The 20,698-nt window shown below is 51.4% G+C and overlaps 1 protein-coding gene across 7 annotated transcripts in view; it reads right to left on the reverse strand.

Annotated features, from left to right (window-relative positions):
- ARHGAP22 (Rho GTPase activating protein 22) overlaps nucleotides 1–20,698 on the reverse strand; it is a 176,583-nt gene that overhangs the window by 52,051 nt on the left and 103,834 nt on the right. Inside the window, exon 1 of one of the 7 annotated variants that reach the window (XM_086680234.1) lies at nucleotides 16,257–17,178. The exons of the other annotated variants lie outside the window; for them this stretch is intronic. Coding sequence (XP_086536360.1) covers nucleotides 16,257–16,308 — 52 coding nt within the window. The 5' untranslated portion in view covers nucleotides 16,309–17,178. Of the gene's footprint in view, nucleotides 1–16,256; nucleotides 17,179–20,698 lie in introns of those variants that run through there. 7 annotated transcript variants of the gene reach the window in all.

The following is a 20,698-nucleotide window of genomic DNA, read 5'->3' on the forward strand; positions in this document are numbered from 1 at the left end:
TACCCACGTCCTAACGGGGACACAAGAGGTCTGGCTAGAATAGCACCGCGTGGCTGGCAGCTCTGAGGGAAGGCCCAGAGGTTAAGTGGGAGTCGCTGCCCAGCGCCTGGTCCATTGGCAAGGCTCCGAGAGGTCCACCAGCAGAGAAAACACAGGCCCACTGAGCTCCTCCAGGGTACCACAAAACATGTCCCTAACAGGACACCTGCTAACGTCCTGAGCTCCTGAGAATGCACTGTGGGTGCAGCTGAGGTCGGGGTGGAGCTCATGAGGACCCTGCTGTGTGTGGTGAGGACACCAGGGCCCCGATTCTGGAGAGAGGCGTTACCTCCCGGCTCCCTCCCTGATGGCCCTCTCATCTGTCCACCCAACTGTAACGGAGCAAGCCCGCGTGTGGCCTGATGACAGGGCTGACCTGAGCTGGGCTAGTGGGGGAGGGAGGGGACTGCTGTGAAGGGCACGCTGTCATTTGCAGGGAGCTGAATGCCGGCCTGCACTCCCTTGGCGGGCCAGCCTGGCCAGCGTGGTGAACCAGAGTCAGTGCCGGACCCCAGGGGCCTCACCTGGGAGCACCCGGGACAGGGAGAGAGCCGCGGCACCCCCATCAGTGGGGCAGAGGGGTGCCCTCCGGCCCGGCCCAGACGGGATGCCGAGCACAGCAGAGCTTTGTTCCAACCTCCGCCATCGAGCGCCGTGCAGACGCTCTGTGAATGGCACTGTTGTGGTATTTTAAGAAGATTCTACAAATAGCACTAACTCAGAATGGGCCTCGGAGCCAGCTCATGAATGCGGCAGTGGCGAGGGCGGGCCAGCCTGGGAGCTCCAGGAGGACAATGGGGCCTCACAGGGGAGGTAGGGCAGGATGTTGGGTGACCCCGGCCTTTTCCGGGGCTCCATGGCCTCATTTCCCCCCAGACGCGACGCACCCAGGCCCTGCCCCCATTGCCCAATTCTGATGGGCGGCTTCCTGGGAATTTATGGGGAAGGAGCAGCTCCCCAGCCTTTCTGAATAACAAGGGGACCCAACATCCTTCTGGCACCTGCTACTCTCAGATCTCTTAGCTCTGATGATGTCCTGTGGGTCACAGGAAGGAAGAATGTCCTTAGGCTTTTATTACAAGTCACTTTATTAGGTAGCCAGAGAAACCTCAAAGACTCATAGTCCTAGGAGCCAAGGACTATTATCTGGAATCTTTCCAGAAGAGTCCATTCTTGAGACTTGAAAGACAGCTGAGGGAAGAGAAAAAGAACAGGGATTGGGGGGTCATTCAGAGAAGCTTAAACGTAGTGAGATGTCTCAGTCTCGATGTCTCCATCTTGAAGACCAAGGCTATCGGACCTCTCTCACAGCGAAGGTCGAAAATTTGGAGGCGCAGAATATGCTGTGCTTGGTACCAAAGGCACTCAACAAGTGTCAGCCTCACTTCCTTCCCAAATGAAAGACTGCTTATTTAACAGATGCGTGCATTCCACACATAAACTATCTCTGAACTACAGCTGAGAAACTGGGCAGGCCTAAAGGGATCCCTCTTGACCCTATGAATCTACAAAGACATCAGAGCAGGGCTGTGGAGTGTGGAGTCGACGCAAATGAGCAAGACAGAGCAGCAGAGCAGGCCGGGCCCTGTGGCAAAGTAGAGAGGCTCAGATCTAAGTCTGTCCCTTCTTATACGACAGAGGAAGGATCATTTTCTTTTTAATGTTTATTTATTTGAGAAAGAGAGAAACAGGGCATGAGCAGGGAAGGGGCAGAGAAAGAGGGAGACACAGAATCCGAAGCAGGCTGCAGGCTCTGAGCTCTCAGCACCGAGCCCGACGTAGGGCTGGGGCTCACAAACTGAGATCGTTACCTGAGCCAAAGTCAGATGCTTAACCGACGGAGCCACCCAGGCGCCCCGAGGAAGGATCATTTTTGACAGACCTGCCTCGACCCCCCCAGCACATTCTGAGCAGGGGCCACGGCCGAGGCGCTGACGGTGCACCCAGCCATCAGAGGTGGCATGAAAGGGTGGTTCCCCCACATGCATCAGTCCCTGCCACCCAACCCTCAACCATGCCTTGACTAACTCCTCTGTGTCCTGCCCCTTCCCTCCATTAAACACTGGGGGGTGGAAACGCGATACCCTCTCTATACGAGGCTGAGCACAGTTCTGTGCACAGAACTTGGCACTTAATCCATAAGGACCAAATGAGAATGAGGTGAGAAAGACCTGTCTAGAGCCAAGAGTACAGGGGACCTCAGACTCAAGGGACTGGGCCACTGACCTGCAGTGCGGTCTTTGACAAGTCACTTCCTCTCTTTGGGGCTTTTGAAAAAACTAATTTGGAAAATGAGAAAGTCTGGCTAGGTGATCCCTAAGGATCACTCTCTCGGAGTCCATATGTTCCATCTCTAAGTACCAACGATTGAGTCCTAGTATTGAATGGTGGATCTTCTCCTTAACCCTCCCCTGGGGTGCCTTCCCTGGAACTTGCTTATTCCCCACGTTGAATTGGGACAAGGCAGGTAGTGGCTTGTTCACAGGCAGGTAACCCTGGGCACGGCCCTGAGACCTCATTAAGTTAGAAGGTGCTGCTGTCTCCATAGCCCCAGCTGTCTGGGGAAGGCAGCATTTGGTGCTGGAGGGCACTGATCCTACACAGGTCTTTTTCCTACACAGCGTCGCTGCATCAGGCAGGGGCAGCAGGAGAGGCAGTGCTCTCCCAGCCGTGGGACCGAAGCCCGGAGCCCAGACACAGGCCCAGAGGCACGCAGGTCAATGTGGGAGAGTCATGACTTGATACCGGGGTGCCTGGACTCCAAGGCCGTTCCTGCTGTCCCCCTACTTTGCACCCCTGACCTATAAGAGGCTCATACACTGTCCCAATGAGCCATGTGCCCTAGGAGAGTGACCCAGACCTCTCTCCATCCGACTCTCCTAATCAATAAATGAAGGAAACTACCTAATCTCAAAGATATTTCCTTGCTCCCAAGTTCAGGGGCTCTCTTCTCCAGAAGTGGTTGATGTACATTGACTGGGTGGTGTCTAAAATCCTGAACGAAGGCTCCATGGGGACCAGGGCCAGTCAGAACAGGGTGGGCCTTACCCTGCTGGACCAGGTGTGAAGTTTCAGGTTCTAGACAGTGAGGGGATTGCGGAGCCCCCGGGGAGCCTGGGGGTAGTGACCATTTACTGACTGGTAAGGAAGCATTTCCGCGTTTTACAAACCTCCTAGCCTCTCTGGTGAGTGCCATCTGATTATCGGCCAGGCCTGCAGACCTCCTGGGCAGGAAGGAATTTGAGAACCTGCCAGGTTAGGGCCGTCCTCAGGGAGGTCTGAGACGGAGGCTGGCGAACAGGTGCAGAGGGCCCCACGCCAGATCCTGATCCACACCTTGTGCTCCGTTCTTGCAGAGACAGTCATGCGACAGGCAGGCAGCGGCCACTGTGACATCACTGGCTGTGGTGGACTCATTTGAGTCTGAAAAGATTGAAGTGAACCTGGGGAAGTGAACCTGCTCCTGCAAGGCCCCGGTGGGTCTCAGTGGGCACCACGTGACTAAACACCCCCGCCGTTCGCGTTGGCTCCTGGGCCTCTGCGTGGGGAGCTGACTGAGGGGGTGCCGAAGCACAGCATCCTGGGTCCGGTCCAGTGTGAGAGTCTAAGCAGGCTCAGGGACACCACAGCCCCTGCCCTAAAGGGAACTCAATGGGGCTGGGGGCGGGGGGCGGGTCCTGTGTATGACTGATCCTCAGAGAGGAAGCTGGCCCAGCAGAAGCCACAAAGGAGAAGCTGCAGGTTTGTGACTAACCTTTGACTCTTTCTAAGCTGGATGTGACCAGGGGTGGCCAGCTTTCTGTTCCAAGTTTCGTGCATACAGGCCGTGTGCTGCTTTTTGTTTCATTCTCTCATGCGTGCTCTGCAGCTAGCTGTCAAAGTGAGTGCCTGGCTCTAGGTCATGTGGTAGTGAATGAAATCAATGCGGAGTGCAGGCTGGGAGGGTGGCCTCTGGTGCCAGACGGCCTGGGTTGGACTCCTGGTTCTGAGCGGCCTTGGCCATGAAACTCAATGCTTCGGTTTCCCCATCTCTAAAATGACACGAGGAACAGAATCCCCTTGAAGGCAACTGTGAGGATTAAGTGAATCCGTACATGTCCGGTGCTAACCAAGCACAGGGCTCAGCACACGGTGGGTGTTATGTGTGTTGTAAGCGCTTTCCTTTCAGCAAAGCAACACTGGCCTCATCAGTTTTTAGAATCTCACCCTAAGCCTCAAGGTGAATAATAATCACTTCCATTATCGGACATGTTGGTGAGCTTGTCAGTATTCCAAGTCACAGACAAGAGTATCCCTCTTTGGCTCAGAGATGTGACTTGTCCAGACAGCAGGTGGCACAGCCAAAATGCAGAACCGGGCCTGCCCTACTCAGAGCTCCGTGAGCTTCCAACATCTCACACTGCCTCCCAGAAACCAAGCCCTCAAGCACCTTAACTCACCTCCAGTTCCCCCCTAAACATCCAAGTAGTTTAGGTAAGAAGAACAAGGCCTAGGGGTGCCTGGGTGGCTCAGTCGGTTAAGCGTCCGACTTCGGCTCAGTGGGTCCGTGGGTTCTAGCCCCGTGTCGGGCTCTGTGCTGACAGCTCAGAGCCTGGAGCCTGTTTCAGATTCTGTGTCTCCCTCTTTCTCTGACCCTCCCCTGCTCATGCTCTCTATCTCAAAAATAAATAAATGTTCAAAAAAACTTTTTTTAAAAAAGAAGAACAAGGCCTAAACCAGAGAAGACGGAAGAACTGCTCCCTTACCTTGGTATGACTTAGCATCTCAGAAAGTCCCCCATTGTGGCAACTTGATCTGTCTTACAGATCTCTGAAAAAGCCCCATTTACATAGCACTGTCACGATGTGACCTGACTCACTCTGTGGAAAAGCCCTATCTCCAGGGCATTTGTCAAAAACAACCAAGGGTAATTCTTTATCATTACAGCTGTCTAAAGCTGATTTGGGCAAACAAGGCTGGCCAAAAGGAAGATCCAGGAACGGAGAAATCCACTAGGAGCTCTGAAAAGCCCTGACATACTTCCGGTGATCTAGAAGCCCACGTACACGTGTACAGCCGTGTCGATGAGCAGGACCTGAGAAGTCCCCGTGCTCAATCTCTCACTTCTGGCCAACTACTCACAAGCAGGGGGAGTCAAGCCTAAGACAGTCATAAACTCTCTGAGCACTGGAGGTGCATTCAGAGAAATTTTAAAGGGAACCCTTCATTGTTTTTGTTTTTTTTTTTTTTTAATTTTCTTACTGTTTATTTATTTTTGAGAGAGAGAGACAGCGTGAACAGGGGAAGGGCATAGACAGATGGAGACACAGAATCTGAAGCAGGCTCCAGGCTCTGAGCTGTCAGCACAGAGCCTGAAGCGGGGCTCAAACCCATGAACCATGAGATCATGATCTGAGCTGAAGCCAGACGCTTAACCAATTGAGCTACCCAGGTGCCCCAAAGGGAACCCTTCAGACAAATATGAAAAGAACATTAGATGGTCACTCAAATCTACATGAAGTAAAGAGCACCGATAAAAGTAACTATATAGGTAAATATAAAAGATAGTATAGATGTATTTTTTGTAGACTTTTTTCCCTCTATCTGATTTAAAGTTTATTTATTTTGAGAGAGAGAAAGAGAGAGAGAGTGTGAACAGGGGAGGGGCAGAGAGAGAGAGGGAGAGAGAATCCCAAGCAGGCTCCACACTGCCAGCACAAAGCCCATCACGGGGGCTTGAATTCACCAACCGTGAGATCATAACCTGAGCTGAAATCAAGAGTCTGATGCTTAGCCGACTGAGTCACCCAGGCACCCCTCCTTCTATGTGATTTAAAAGACAACTGCATAAAATTGTGTTGATGCACTTATTATGCATAAAAGATGTAATCAGTATGACAATAATGGCACAAAGGAGGGGGAGAGAGCAGACTGTAATCCCTAAAACAATCACTAAGAAAGTAACTTAAAAATACTGTAAAGAGGGGCACCTGGGTGGCTCAGTTGGTTAAGCGTCCAACTTTGGCTCAGGTCATGATGTAACAGTTTGTGGGTTCGAGCCCCACATCGGGCTCTGTGCTGACAGCTCAGAGCCTGGAGCCTGCTTCGGATTCTGTGTCTCCCTTTGCCCCTCTCCCACTCACGCTCTGTCTCTCTCTCTCTTTAAAATGAATAAACATTTAAAAAAATACTGTAAAAACAAAAGGAAATTAAAATGATACAACAAAAAACATCTATGTATATAAAAAGAAGTCAGTAATAGAACAAAAATGACATGGCACATGTAGAAAACAAATAGCAAAATGGCTGACATAAATCCATCTTATCAGTAATTATATTAAATGGAAATGGATTAAAAAACAAATTACATACTCTCTATCAGAGACATATTTCGATTTAAAAACAAACAGGCAGAAAGTGAAATGACGGAAAAAGACCATGTACACAATACCCAAAAGGAGCCAGAACGACTATACACATATGGGACAGAATAGACTTTAAGACAAAATGTTACTAGAGACAAAGACGAACATTTTATAATTATAAAAGGGTCATTCTAGCAGGAAGATACAACAATTATAAACACATGTCCCCCTGGGCACCTGGGTGGCTCAGTTGGTCGAGCGTCCGACTTCGGCTCAGGTCATGATCTCACAGTCCGTGACTTCGGGCCCCGCGTCGGGCCCTGTACTGACAGCTCAGAGCCTGGAGCCTGCTTCGGATTCTGTGTCTCCCTTTCTCTAACCCTCCCCTGTTTATGCTCTGTCTCTCTCTCAAAAATAAACATTAATAAATAAATAAATAAATAAATAAATAAACAAACAAACAAACACATGTCACCCTAACAACAGAGCTCCATAATACTGAAGCAAAAATGGACAGAATTGAAGTGGGACTCCACAATAATACTTGGAGGCTTTATGGGTGCCTGGCTGGCTCAGTCAGAAAAGCACGCCACTCCTGGGGGTGACTGGGTGGCTCGATCGGTTAAGCGTCTGACTTTGGTTCAGGTCATGATCTCGCAGTTTGTGAGTTCGAGCGAGCCCTGCATTGGGCTCTCTACTCTCAGTGAGGAGCCCGCTTCAGATCCTCTGTCTCCCTCTCTCTTTGTCCCCCACCCCACTTGTTCTCTCTCTCTCTCAAAAATAAATAAACATTAAAAGAAAAAAAAAAAGCATGCAACTCTTGATCTTGGGGTTGTGAGTCTGAACCCCAAATTGGGTGTAGAGATTACTAAAAAAATAATAAACTTAAAAAAATTGGAGACTTTAGTAGTCCATTTTCAATAATGGATAGAACTAGGCAGAAAATCAATAAGGAAACAAAAGACTTGAACTACCCAAGGAACCAAGTAGTCCTAACAAATACATATAGAACATCCCATCCAACAAGAACAGAATACACGCTCATCTCAAGGGCACATGGAAGGTCTTCCAGGATAGGCCATACACTAGATCATAAAGCAAGCCTTAAACATTTAAATGGATTGAATAAAATAAAATGTGAATGTATATTCATCAGCTTAGGAGCAATAAATTTAGAAATCAATAAGGAAAAGAAATTTACAGAAATCACAAATAATGTGGAAATTAAACAACTCACCCCTAAATAACCAAAGAAGAAATCACAAAAGAAATTTTAAAAACACTTTGAGTTGAAGTGAAAGCACAATACATTAAAACTTATGGGATGCAATGTGCTTGGAGGGAAACTTACAGCTATAAACACTCACATTATAAAAGCAGAGAGATCTCAAATCAATAACCTAACCTTACACCATCAGAAACTAGAAAAAAAAACAAACCAAACCCAAGTCAAACACATGGAAGGAAATAATTAAGATTAGACTAGAAATTAATAATTAGGATTAGACTAGAAATAAAGACTAGAAAACAATAGGGGGAAAAAAACCACCAAGAGTTGGTTCGTTGAAAAGATCACCACATTTGACAAACTTAGCTGGACTAACCAAAAAAAAAAAAAAGGGGGGGGGGAGAAGACTCCAATTACTAAAATCAGGAATGAAACAGAAGGCATCACTGTCAATCTTACAGAAATAAAAAGGATCATAAGGGAATAACATGGAGTAAGTTGGATGAAATAGACAAATTCTTGGAAAGGCATAAACTACCAAAACTGACATGAGAAGAAACCAAAAACGTAAATAGGCCTTTATTTAACAAAAGACTGAATTAATAACTTAAATATTCCCCACCCCCCCCCACCCCCCAATTTTCACTGATGAATTCTACTGGTCATTTAAAGAGGAATTAATAGCACACAGTTTCATGGGTAAACTCCATCAAATATTTAAGGCATTAATACCAACTGTTGACAAACTTTTCCAAGAAACAGAAAAGACAAGGGCAGGGTCCCCAGCTCCCGTGCAGCCAGTATCCCTCTCTTGATAAAAACAAGGACACTGCAAGAAAACTATACACAACATTCCTTATGAACACACAAACAAAAATCCTCCACAAAATACTAGCAAAACACTAATGCTCATCAACTGATGAGCGGATAAACAAAATGTGGTCCACTCACTCCAGGGACTGTATTTAGCCATAAAACAGAGGGGCGCCTGGGTGGCTCGGTCGGTTAAGCATCCGACTTCGGCTCAGGTCATGATCTCACGGTCCATGGGTTCGAGCCCCGCGTCGGGCTCTGTGCTGACAGCTCAGAGCCTGGAGCCTGTTTCAGATTCTGTGTCTCCCTCTCTCTGTGACCCTCCCCTGTTCATGCTCTGTCTCTCTCTGTCTCAAAAATAAATAAACATTAAAAAAAAATTAAAAAAAAAACAGAATGAAGTACTGATGTGTGCTACAACATAGACGAACCTTGGAAACACTATGATGAGTTAAACAAGCCAATCACAAAAGGCCTTATATTGTATAAAAGCAATTTAGCGGTTGTTTGGGCAACAGGAAAAGTGGGGGGAGGGTTGTCTTGGGAATGGGGAGTGACTGCTCACGGATATAGGGTTCATTTTGGGGGGTAATGAAAATGTTCTAAAATTAGATGATGGTAATGATTGCACAACTCTGAATATATTAAAACCCATTGAGTTGTACAGTCTGAAAGGATGAATTCTATGATACATGAAATACGTCTCAATTAGAGCTGTTTAAAAAAAAAGAGGGTAGTGATAGGATATTTGGGGGAAGAGTCCAGCAAAAGTTGTAATTCAGGCAGAACGTGCATCAGCCACCTAGCTGGGTTGGAGCAGGTAGGAGAAGACAACTACTTCAGGGATTCACTTCATTTGGATGCTCTGGATTTTGGTCCCAGCATTCCCGAAGGAGAGCCCCCTTACAGGTGCAAGGGCCTGCAGGCTAACAAGACAAGAAAACACAGCTCCAGGCATGTTCTTCCCCTCTCTCTTCAGGAGTTTGGACTCTTCAGCTCTCAGGGAGGCTTGCTGCCCTAATGGCCAAGGTCAGAGACTTCTGGCTCCCCAGGAGCAGTTCTCCTCTGAGGCCAGCACTGTTGGTCATGGGTATGTGCTGGTTAAACAGACCTGCTCATGAACTTTGCCCAAGGGGAAGGCTGCTGACCTATCCTTGCAGTATCAAATCCCCACCCCCTGTGTCCCCAGCTAGCTAATCACCAGCTGAGCCCTTCTCTGTGCAGGAAGGAAGAGGCATGTGCCCTTCTTAATGCTTTGTTGCTAGGAACACGGAGCAGTTCTGAGCTTCCTCGGACAACAGCCTGAGGTATAAGTGGACACGACCTTAGAGATCATCTAGTCTTACCTATTTCCCTTTTTACAGATGAGGAAACTGAGGTTCTAAGTGGTAACCCAGCTAAAAGAACTATCAACAGCCTTCTGACAACCTTTGAAGTTGGCCTGTCCCCATTTACAGGTGGGGATGGAGAGGCTCAGAGAGGTGAGGGGTGGCCTGGGATCCCCTGGTTAGGAAATGGAACCAAATCCTCTGCCTAAGGCTGGTTCCCTCTCCGAAAAACCCACAGGGCTGCTGCCCGGAACACTTGAATGGGAAAGAGGTAACAAAGAGGGACACTCCTTGGAAACAGAGGGGGACCCATGCAGACTCTGAGCTACAGACCAAAGGCCTTAGGGTTCTGGTCCCTGAGCGCAACCCTGGAGCAGGGGGCCCTAACCTTCTGACATGTCATTCTGGCCTCATGTCTGTCCTGGCGAGCTCTCCATCATCTTCAACGTTGGCTCCCACACAGCCTGGCTTCTGCCGGCCTTCTGAGAAGCGAGCAAAAGACACAGCTCTGCCCTGCCTTCAGGGACCTTCTGGCTCATTTTACACACTGGCGTGTGTATTTACACACTGTGATAGGTTTTAAAGTGAAAGGACAGGCTAGCAAGTGAGCAAGTAACAGGGGTCAGGGACAGGCTCCCAGGAAATGCTGGGGTCCCCAGGTCAAAAGCAGGTGCAAGATGACTCCAGGCAGGGAAGTGCCTGGGCGATGCCAGAGGTGGAGAGAACACAGAGGCACACGGGACAGGAAGGCAGGCTGGGTGTGTGTGACCACACTGGCCGCCTGTGAGCGGCATTGAGAGCTCTCTGTTAACGTCACTGTAGTCACTGAGTGAGCATTTGTAAGGAGGCAACAATGAGATCCTGCAGGCACCCTGAGCAGACACTGCCTGCTGCTGGGGAACGTGCTGGGGACAGGAGGCCAGTGGAGTAGTCCGGGCAGCATACGGGTGGCTGGGACCAGGGAGCCGGCCTGGGAAGGACACAGGCAGAGGGACTCAGAACTGGCAGGAGCTGGTGACAGCAAATCAGAGCAGAAGCACAAAATCAAGAGTTCAATTTAGCCTGATAAGCTTTGGCCACTCTCCGGTCCAGGGGAGCCCAATGGAGGCGTCAAGCGGGTCTGGTGCACGGAGCCAGGCCTGGGTTGAAAAAAATGGTCACTCTGAATGGCTTGCCAGCAAGAGGGCCAAGCAGGGGGCGGGGGGCAGAAGTGAGCAGAGAAGCATCTGCTTGTGTGGGTCCAGGAGTAGGCAGCAAGAAGCAAGGGAGCTGCGGGGAGGCAGGAGACCCTCTGCTGGCCGACCCTGCACTCCCCGAATGCCTGGGCCCTGGCACACCTCTGGGGTTCAGAAAGCCCTTCCCTATATTCTCTGTCGGGACTCGGCTCAGGCATCAGCTGCTCTGGGCATTCTCTGCTCTGGGCATTCTGCCAGGCTGGGTGGGACCCCAGCCCCCAGCCCCCAGCCCACCTAGGCTCACTGCTCTCCCTGCGTATCTTCTCAGTCTGCAGCATCCCTGTTTCCTGGGTCTCCAGACAGCCAGGCTATGAGCATACGGGGGAGGGGAGGCAGAGGTGCACCGTCCCCGACTCTTTATCCTCAAGCTGGGTACAAGGCCTGGCATAGAGTTGGTGCCCAACAGAGAGCCGTTAAATGGACAGACCGAAGCCTGGATGACAGCTGCCTCTTAGCAATCTGGGAAGATTTTACGAAAAATGGAACCTTCTCCAAGAGGTGGGCTCAGCAGCTCTATAGGAGTTTACCCAGTAGAACCAGTTCTATCCCTTCCACCCAGTGACAGCCATGCCTCCCTCCGGGACAGGGCACACCTCTGCCTGCCCATCTGCATGGTGCCCAGCCTGGCCCAGGGGCCTCTGCACCCAGGCCGAAAGGAGCCCCGACAAGCCCTCTGTCCATCAGAAAAGGGGCACAGAGTCCACACCCTGTGCCTTGCTCTAGCACAGCTGAGTGATACATGGAGTGGGGCTGGACTCCCAGCAGGGTTTCCCCTGGGCTCCCCTGGAAGTCGGGCAACAAGAAAAGGCAAAGGTGAACAGGACAGTCTCCTCCACCTCTACTCCACTCAGCGAGCACAGGTTCTCTGCAGAGCACAGTGCCAGATCCCAGAGGTGACAGACCCAGACCAACCGGGCACTGGAAAGAATGAAATGAACAGGGCCTGTGGGCCAGGGGCTCAGAGGCGGCTCCAGGTACGGCCCACCTTCCCCGTGGTTGACCCCTCTCAGGCCTGACTAAAGGCTCTGTGAGTAGGTATGGGGTATGCAGGGACCAGAGGGGTCCAGGTCTTGTGTCGGGGAGGGGTGGGGCACATGCAAAGCCAGCAAGGCTAAGAAGCTGGGCTTTCTTCTGTAAGCACTCCGGGGCCGAGGCAGAGTTTGAGGAGGGACGTAGTGTGACAGGAGCTGTGCACGGGGTGCTGGCCTGGGCAGCGGACTAGAAAGAGCAAGGATGAACCCCGGATGACCAGCCCGGAAGCCAGTGCGGGCAAGATGCTGAGGGTCTGCACAGGCATCACGGTGGCCATGGGAGCAGGGATGGGGACACTGCCTTGGGCGGGATCACAGGAGCTGTCAGCCTTTGATCATGGGAAATGAAGCAGCAGGCAGGCTGGGAGCCAGAACACCATGAGAAGGGGCAGGTGAGTGCCCAGGACTCTGGCGGAGTTCGGGTTTGCAGGCTGGAGATGGGCACTGCAGGGGTGTGGGGGAAAAGGATTAAGGGTGCTGATTGCTTAAAGGTGAGCACAATTATCAGGGCCCTGCATGAGATTTCTGGGACTTATAGACAGAGCTCTGAAGATGAAACAGAATTCCCAGCTGAACTTGGTGCATTAAAGGGAACAGGGCGGAAAAGAGATAGAGGGCTGGGCAGGGGCAGCCCCTGTGGGCCAGGAGGTGGACAGAGGTGGGGCGTGGGGCAGCCGCCCAGGTGCTCAGAGTTCACCAGGTCCAGCATGGATAGCAGGGATAAGTACAAGAAGAGAAGGAGGAGGCAGGAAGGCCAACCCCTACTGGAGAACCGGTGATAGAGAAGAGACAAGGCCAGGGCTTGTGGTGCACATGGGGACAAGAGGTTGGCTTTTAAAAAATGTTCTGATGAGTAACTTGGGCAGGTTTGTAGGTGGACAAGGAGCCAAAAGAAGGAAAGATGAGGGTGTTGGGGAGAGAGGAGACCTGACAGGGGGCAAGATCCTGGAAGACAGAGGAGGGCTCCCAACGCTGAGACCAGCAGGAGGGGTGATTTGGGGGCTGAGGTCTTAGGGGCCCACCGGTCTGCTCATGGCCCCTCCCCAACCTCGAACGAAAGCTGCCTCAAGGCCGCACTCCTGAACCACTTCTTTCTAAGTCTCGGCCTTCGCCCACAAGGCAAAGTAGAAGAAAATGAAACTTGCCATTCAACAGACCCACCATAGAGCGCCACATGGCAGAAACGTCTAGAAACCCTGCCTAGAAACAATGCAATCGGAGTGTTCCCAGAGTTCAGATCAAGTACATGTGCCCCCTGCTTGGAGGAGGGGTAATCCTTCTCTACGCATCAGATCCCACTCACTGACCTCTCGGCCTCTCCGGGAGCACCCAGGACCCAGGAATGCCCCATTTGCAGTGATCTGTCCTGCGTGCGACAGTAAGCGTGATTAGGGCCACTGCATATGATGCCTGAAAACCACCTGCAGCTGTCCCTCCTCAGGTCCACGCTGCCCACCTGCAGCCCTGCAACTAGTGAGAGGGCAGGTGTCTCCTGGGGGGGGGGGTGTCCCAGGCTGTGACAGGAAGGTGTGATGAAGAGATCCACCCTCGTGTCTCTGGCACTTGCTGGATTTCTGCTGCCCTCTTCATGGGATCGATTACCTGAGCTTTCCTGCTTTGTCAAGTATACTTTCACACAGGGATAGCACAAATATTCTGTCCTAAAAGTTTTGTTTCAGAAATAGCCAAGAACGCAACCCATTAACAACAGCTCTCATCTTGGGAAATTTTAAGTCACGGAGGAACTAATGGACTCTCTTCCGATCTTTTCTTAAATGAAATACCTATTACACGTTTCTAGTCTGGAAAGTCAGAGAGCTTCCTACTCAGGTAGGGGCAGCGGCGAAACACACAACACACCCCTTGGAAACAGATGTGCCGTGTCCCTGCTGTGACAACTGAAATCAGTTTAACGTCTAAGGCAGCATTTTCTCAAAGTGTGTCCAAAGACGCGGGTGCTGTGAGATGCTCCGTGAAAGGCAGATTCCCCGGGTACAGGTTTGGAGACTGTACCTACTATCTACCCAACTTGGAGGTACACAATTGCACCAATGTGTTAAAAGCTCTGAGAAGTCTGGCAGTGAAAAACCTTTCAAGAACCCATGATTTCTAAGGTTATCTGCCTAAGGAACCATCCCCCCCCCCCCGTTTCAGGCAGAACTCGTTCTGAACAATGGTCCAAACACCAACATTTGTTAAATGAGGCAACAACATCTAATCATTTGTGGAGATTTTACATTTAAAAACCCAAATATCTGCCTTCCTTGAACCACAGAAAATCCTTCCTGCCTGGCAGTGGCTGGCTGGCCACCCGCTCTGGACAGGGCATGCACATTCAGGCATCACAGTGGCCCCTACCTGCTCTCACTCCAGACTCGGCCAGCTTTGCTAACTCACATGGGCTGCGGGACCATGTGGGCTCTTCAGACTGGGTCTCTGCTCCCAGGTTGCTGGGGCCAGCTGGGCCTTAGGATGGGTGGGTGGGTGGGGGTGCCGGTTGAGGAACATTCCTACACCAGACCTGTTCCTCACCTGGACGGGTGTAGCCTGGGCATCCACAGCCCCATAAGACAAAGCTAGCAGGAGATGCCCCTGGCCCCCTTCTAGGACTGCTGATTGACTATGTACCCTCCCTACCAATACCTGCAAACCAATGCCCTGCAAACCTACTCTTGCTTCTGGGACCCAGGCTCCACCCCTGGCCCTGTTTACTGAGAAGGGTCAGGAAGGACCAAAGCTGCTCCAATCCTGCCAGCCCCCAGTGAAATCCTTCTTGCTCTGCTCTGACCTGCCCTCAGCCAGCAGGAAGCAAAACCCTGCCCTCTGAGTCCTCCCACCATCCTGGCTACTGGAACCATCAAGACTCACTCACTTTCAGTCCCCTCCCTCTAGCCATGAAGCCCCACCTGCAAAATGCTTTTTTTTCTTTTCCAAATCAAATGCTAAGAAAACTGTTACCCTGGGCAATGAGAACCACGCAGCTAGTCACAATTCCTATTTGGTTTTGGCTGCAGAAAGGCTCAACCACAGATAGTATCTTATGGCTAGATCAACTAGTCTCTTTTCTCTCTTTGCTCTATCAGTCCTGTTTAAATGTGAATCCTGTTCATTTTTTTTAAATGTTTATCTATTTTACATGTTATAAGCTATCTCAAACTTTTTTTTAACACACCTGTACATTGGTGGCATCATTATCACCTGGACAAGAGTCCCTCAAGCTTCTTGACACAGTCATACCTTCATCTGGATCCAGAATATAATTTTCAAGGTACCGGTAACCTGGGGCCCATTCTGGAAAAGTCTACGCTGACCTCATTGTTCACAGGCAAGGCATCCCAACTCACCTGCTCAAGGCAGTCAATTGGGGAAGTCCTTAAACACACAGCTTCCCAGGCCTTTCCCCAGAGCCTATCCGGCAGCTCAGGTGGGGCCCGGGGATCTGCACGTTTAATGAGCGGCAGGCGGGGGAGGGGGTCAGGTGAGGTTTAGGGTAAAGTGAGTCTGGGAAGCCCAGCAGTAAAGCGACGCACCACTGTTTCTGACAATCAACAGGATCGGTTCAGTCAGTCAAGGGTTAAAAGCCGGAAGGGCCACTGCCCGAAAGAGGCCAGACCTCTGGCTGCAGCCGGCTCCACAGCCAGCTTCTCGGCGTGGAGCCCTCTGCCAGCTTGCTGCATTCCACAAGCAGCTCCCCTCGCACGTTTCGCCGCGACTTTTGTAAAACTCTGAGTCAGGGCCCCTCGGTCCAAGTTTGTGACAGAGGCGGGCGAGCACAACGGATGCCCCTCTGGAGGCGGTTAAGCCGCAGAGGCAACGCCGGCGGGGGGCCGGGCTCCCAAGGCGGAGGACCTGGGGGCGGGGCCGGGCGCCGGGGACTCCTCCGCCCCAGCCTTGGACTTGGCGGACCTTGAGTGCGGGCGCTCCTCCTCCGCTCGGCTCCCCTCCCGCCCTGGGCCCCGACCCCAGGCCCCAGCCGGGCTCCGCGGAGCCAGAGGAGCCCCTGGACGCACTATCCGAAGTTCGGGGACTCTCGGAGAGTTGCACCCACATCTGAACCCTTTCCCGGGCTAAGGCAGGTAGCGGGCGGCCCCGGAGAAGTGGCGGACAAGCCCCCGAAGCGGGTCTGGCACCGCCCCCCCCCCCCCCCCAGCAGTAGCTGGAGAGAGCCCGCGGCGCGCGCCCCACTCCCGAGCGCGGAGGTCCCCATCCCGCGGCGCACGTGCGCGCCCAAGAATTACCTTTGGGCGCCGGCAGGTGTCCCCTCCAGTCCTTGCAGCAGCACAGCCCCATGGCAGCCCCCGCGCCAGGCGTTCGGCTCCGCTGCCCGCCGCGCCGCCCGCCGCCGGCCCGGCTGGCGGGCCGGCGCGGCCGAGGTCTGGCCCGCGGGCTATGCCCAGCCAGGCGCGGGGCTGCGCGCGGGGCCGCCGGGCTGGCCACTCCCCGGCTCTCACGCTCCGTCCCGGCCCCGCGCCGCGGGCATCCCGGCCTCCGGGCAGACGCTGCTAATCAATAGGAGAACGCGCAGATTGCGCCGGCCGAGCCGCCAGCCCGCTTTTATCTCCGCGCGCCGGGGCGGCCCCGCGCCGGCTCCCTGCCCTCTCGGGCGCCCTCCCCGCGGCCCGTTACTCTCCTGGGGCGTCGGGCTGCACGCTCGCGAGGGGCCGCCAGGGGGCGCGATGCGAGCCCGAGCCGTCTCCCGCTCCCTCCTCCGCGCGCCGGGAGCCAAGCGAGGGGTGGGGGGCGCGCCGGCCGGCGCGGGCGGGAAGGAAGGGTGCCTCGCCTCCCTCCCGCTGCGTCCTCTAAGCAGTCACCTCACGGGTCACTCAGAGGAGGCTCTCATTTACGCAGCTCACCTGAACTCTACAACTGCAGTAGCAGTAAAAGCGTGCTTGCCCAGGCTACCCCCAAACCTGGCTGGGCTGGACCAGGTGACTTTGATAAAGCACTTCCCTTCTGAGACTTGTTTCTTCACCTGAAAAGTGAGGGAAGTGACATCGGTTTAGGTGTCATTTTGCGCAGATGAAAGGTTTGATGGTATCAAGTTAAACATTTCGTGCTCAGCTCCCGGGTCTATAGTCGGAGAGGATAGTATAACCTCTCCACTGGACATTTCTGAGGATTAAATGAGCTGATATAATCTATCCATGGATCTATGAATAGATTTTTTTTTTATTTTTTTTTTTACCGTTTATTTATTTTTGAGACAGAGAGAGACAGAGCATGAACGGGGGAGGGGCAGAGAGAGAGGGAGATACAGAATCTGAAACAGGCTCCAGGCTGAGCAGTCAGCACAGAGCCCGACGCAGGGCTCGAACTCACAGACCGCGAGATCGTGACCTGAGCCGAAGTCGGACGCTTAACCGACTGAGCCACCCAGGCGCCCCTGAATAGATATTTAGATATTTACTATACATACATAAAGAACACAGCCAGCAGGTCGCTAAATGCCTTGTAAACGTGAACTGTCATCTTCAAGTATTGGTGAGGATATAGGCAAACGGGTGCTTTTGGTGCAATGACTTTGGAAAGTAACACGTGAGCTGTTTATGAAAACTCAAAATGCTGGGGCACCTGGGTGGCTCCGTTGGTTGAGCAATCGACTTCGGCTCAGGTCATCATCTCATGGTTAGTGGGTCCCGGCCCGCGACAGGCTCCGTGCTGATCGCTCAAAGCCTGGAGCCTTCTTCAGACTGATTCTGTGTCCTCTCTCTCTCTCCCCCTTCCCCATTTGCGCGTTCTCTCTCTCTGTCTCTCAAAAATAAACATTTTTTTAAAATTTAAAAAAAAAAAAAACTAAAAATGCTTAACACCCTGGGCCTAGCAGTCCCATTTTGCAGCATGCACCCCACAGAAATGCTTGCCCACATGCCCAAGAAATCCTGTGCAGGACCATTCATTGCACCCTTGTTTGTAATTGCCAAAAATTGAGACCAACAAAATATTCATTGGTAAAGGGATTATCAAATACACTGGTATTTTCATGAGATGAAATACTATATCAAAATAGGGAACTAGGGGCACCTGGGTGGCTCAGTCAGTTAAGTATCCGACTTCAGCTCAGGTCATAATCTCCCAGTTTGTGGGTTCGAGACCCGTGTCGGGCTCTGTGCTGACAGCTCAGAGCCTGGAGCCTAATTCAGATTCTGTGTCTCCCTCTCTCTCTCTGCCCCTCCTCCGCTCTCTCTCTCTCAAAAGTAAATAAACATTTAATTTTTTTTTTTTTTAAATAGGGAGCTGGACCTAATGTTTGAGATCTGTGGATTCATAGCACTTGCATAAAAACACACCTACAGAACACTGCTAGAGAGCTAGGCTCTGTGCGTGGCACTGCTCTAGGTGCTTGGACCTAGAAAAAAAAAGGAGTGGTTCCCTCTGGGGAGAGAGTGAGTGACAAGAACAGATTGAAAGATGGTGTCAAAAGACTTTAGCATTTTGATGGTCTAATTTTTAAAGAGAAAGGCATACTTACATATTGTGTAATAAAATACTAATTTCTTTCTCAGCCCTTCAGTTCCTGGGATCAGTTCCTGCCCCCGAAACGGGGCTGTGGTGAACCTCTGATGGCCTTGGCTTGACTGGGATTTTTCTCCCTTCCACCCCACCCCCATCCCGTCTTGGTAAAACAGAGGTGGTCCAGGAGAGCAGTGGCAGAGGCTGCCTGTGGCCTGGGGCAGAAGAGTTAAATGGGGTGGGGGGAGGAAGGGAGGAAAGAATGACTTGGAGTAGAGAAGAAGTTTTCCCAGGAGTTAAATCTTATTCAAAGGAGAGATTAACAAAGGGGCAGATTTCTGCCTCCCTTTCCTTAATCTCCAGAAAGACTAGGATGAAGCTTTTTCAGGGAGAGAGAAAGGTTGTCCTGCACCAGATCCGGAAAGAAAGATGTTTTCACTTCATGACATGTAGGCGGGGGGTTACAAAGAGGGAGTAACTGAGAAAAAACAGAGAGACCTGACTTCTGGCTGCTGCCAAGTCATTTTAAACAGTTTTAGCACCAGGCAAGATCACTTAGTCACAGCGGGCTTAATGAGGCCCCAGGAATTCCAAGCTAGAGCTCCCTGCATTCAGGGAGAGCATGTGCGGGGAGCGAGCCCCCGGGTGATTGTCCAGCGGCCAAGTCCTACATTTGGAAAGCAAGATTTAAAAGAAAACATCACAGCGGCCATTGTGGGCTACTTGTTTATCTTTCTAAGAGGAAGTAGCAAAGCAGGATCATTTCAAATGAGCCTATTATAGAAGGTCAGCATCCCCATTGAACCGTTCAAATATATTTTGGATACTCGACTTTTCAAAGTGGCTTTAAATATCAACTCCCAGGGCAGTTTCAGGAGACAGAAAGCCAGGCAAGAGTTTCTAGTGTTCTTGCCTTTGGTTTCACACACTTCAGTTCCTGACGATACATTGTCTTTTTATAGTTTTCTAGTTATATGTCTGTCTGTTCTCGAAAAGGGAAGAAAAAATAACATTCACTCTGTGCTTCCTACCAGGTGCCAGGCAATTCTCTAGTGTTAATATCACAGTTCACCACAGCACAATCGTATGAGGTAGATGCCATTACATTCAACTTATAGAGGAAGAAACAAAAGTTCAGGGAGGTGAAGAAACTGCCCAAGCCCCGTGAAGTGGTAAGTGGTAGAGACAAAATGGATGGTTGGATGGATGGTTGGAAGGATGGATAGATGGATGGATGGATACATAGGTGGGTGGGTGGATGGATGGAAGGATAGGTAGATGGGTGGATGGATAGGTGGATGGGTGGATGGATGGATGGATGGATGTGTAGGTGGGTTGGGTGGATGGATGGATGGATGGATGGATGGATGGATGGATGGATGGATAGGTAGATGGGTAGATGGATAGGTGGATGGATGGATGGATGGATGGATGTGTAGGTGGGTGGGCAGATGGATGTATGGATGTCATTTCCTCAGTTAAGCATAGAGTCATGGGCAGCAACTGGAAAAGCATATACTAAGCATGGAATTTGCCTGAAAAATCAAGCTCCTTGAATATAGCTCTGCCCCCTGAATTGATCATGACCTCAAACCATTTTGAATTGAGCCAAAACATCAGGATCACTCAGTGGTATAAGGCTCCAGATGAGCTCAAGCCACCCCACTCCAGAAGACTAGTCAGAATAGTAGGAGGCTCTGAGACATCTTTCTGAGCTGCAAGGCCAACATCCTGCACATTATAGGGAAGCGGAGCCAGAATCAGGAAGTGGGTTTCAAGTGAGTGCAGTGGGTTCTGGGAGGAGGGTCGGATGCCAGATTTGGAGGACAAAGACTCCGTGGGACTGGGGCTACCCTCATCCACCCAGACCCCCACCTTCTACTGCTTTATTCCATTTCAAAGTTTGGTAGTAAGGATATGGGCTGTTTCTAGGACGGCTGCTGCTGCTGGGATCCTGGCTTTATTGCAGCCTGGGCTCCAGGTTCCAGATATGCCCCAGGCCATTCAAGGATTTGCTTAGGAGACTCAGGACCCGGCCCTCATACCTCTCTGTAGGGGGCTGGCTGCTCCTCCATGATTTGACGTACCCAAGGTACCCTCATGGTACCATCTCAAGGTGTGAGTCTAGCCTTGGGCAGCTCAGGGGAAGGACAAAACTGGGGTCACAGCATCTTAGTCCCAGGTATAGCTCTGAGGGGCCACAATGATCATTCATTCATCCATGCATCCA

This window comes from Puma concolor, chromosome D2 (assembly GCF_028749965.1).
Source record: "Puma concolor isolate L17-30 chromosome D2, mPumCon1.1.hap2, whole genome shotgun sequence".
NCBI lineage: Eukaryota > Metazoa > Chordata > Mammalia > Carnivora > Felidae > Puma > Puma concolor.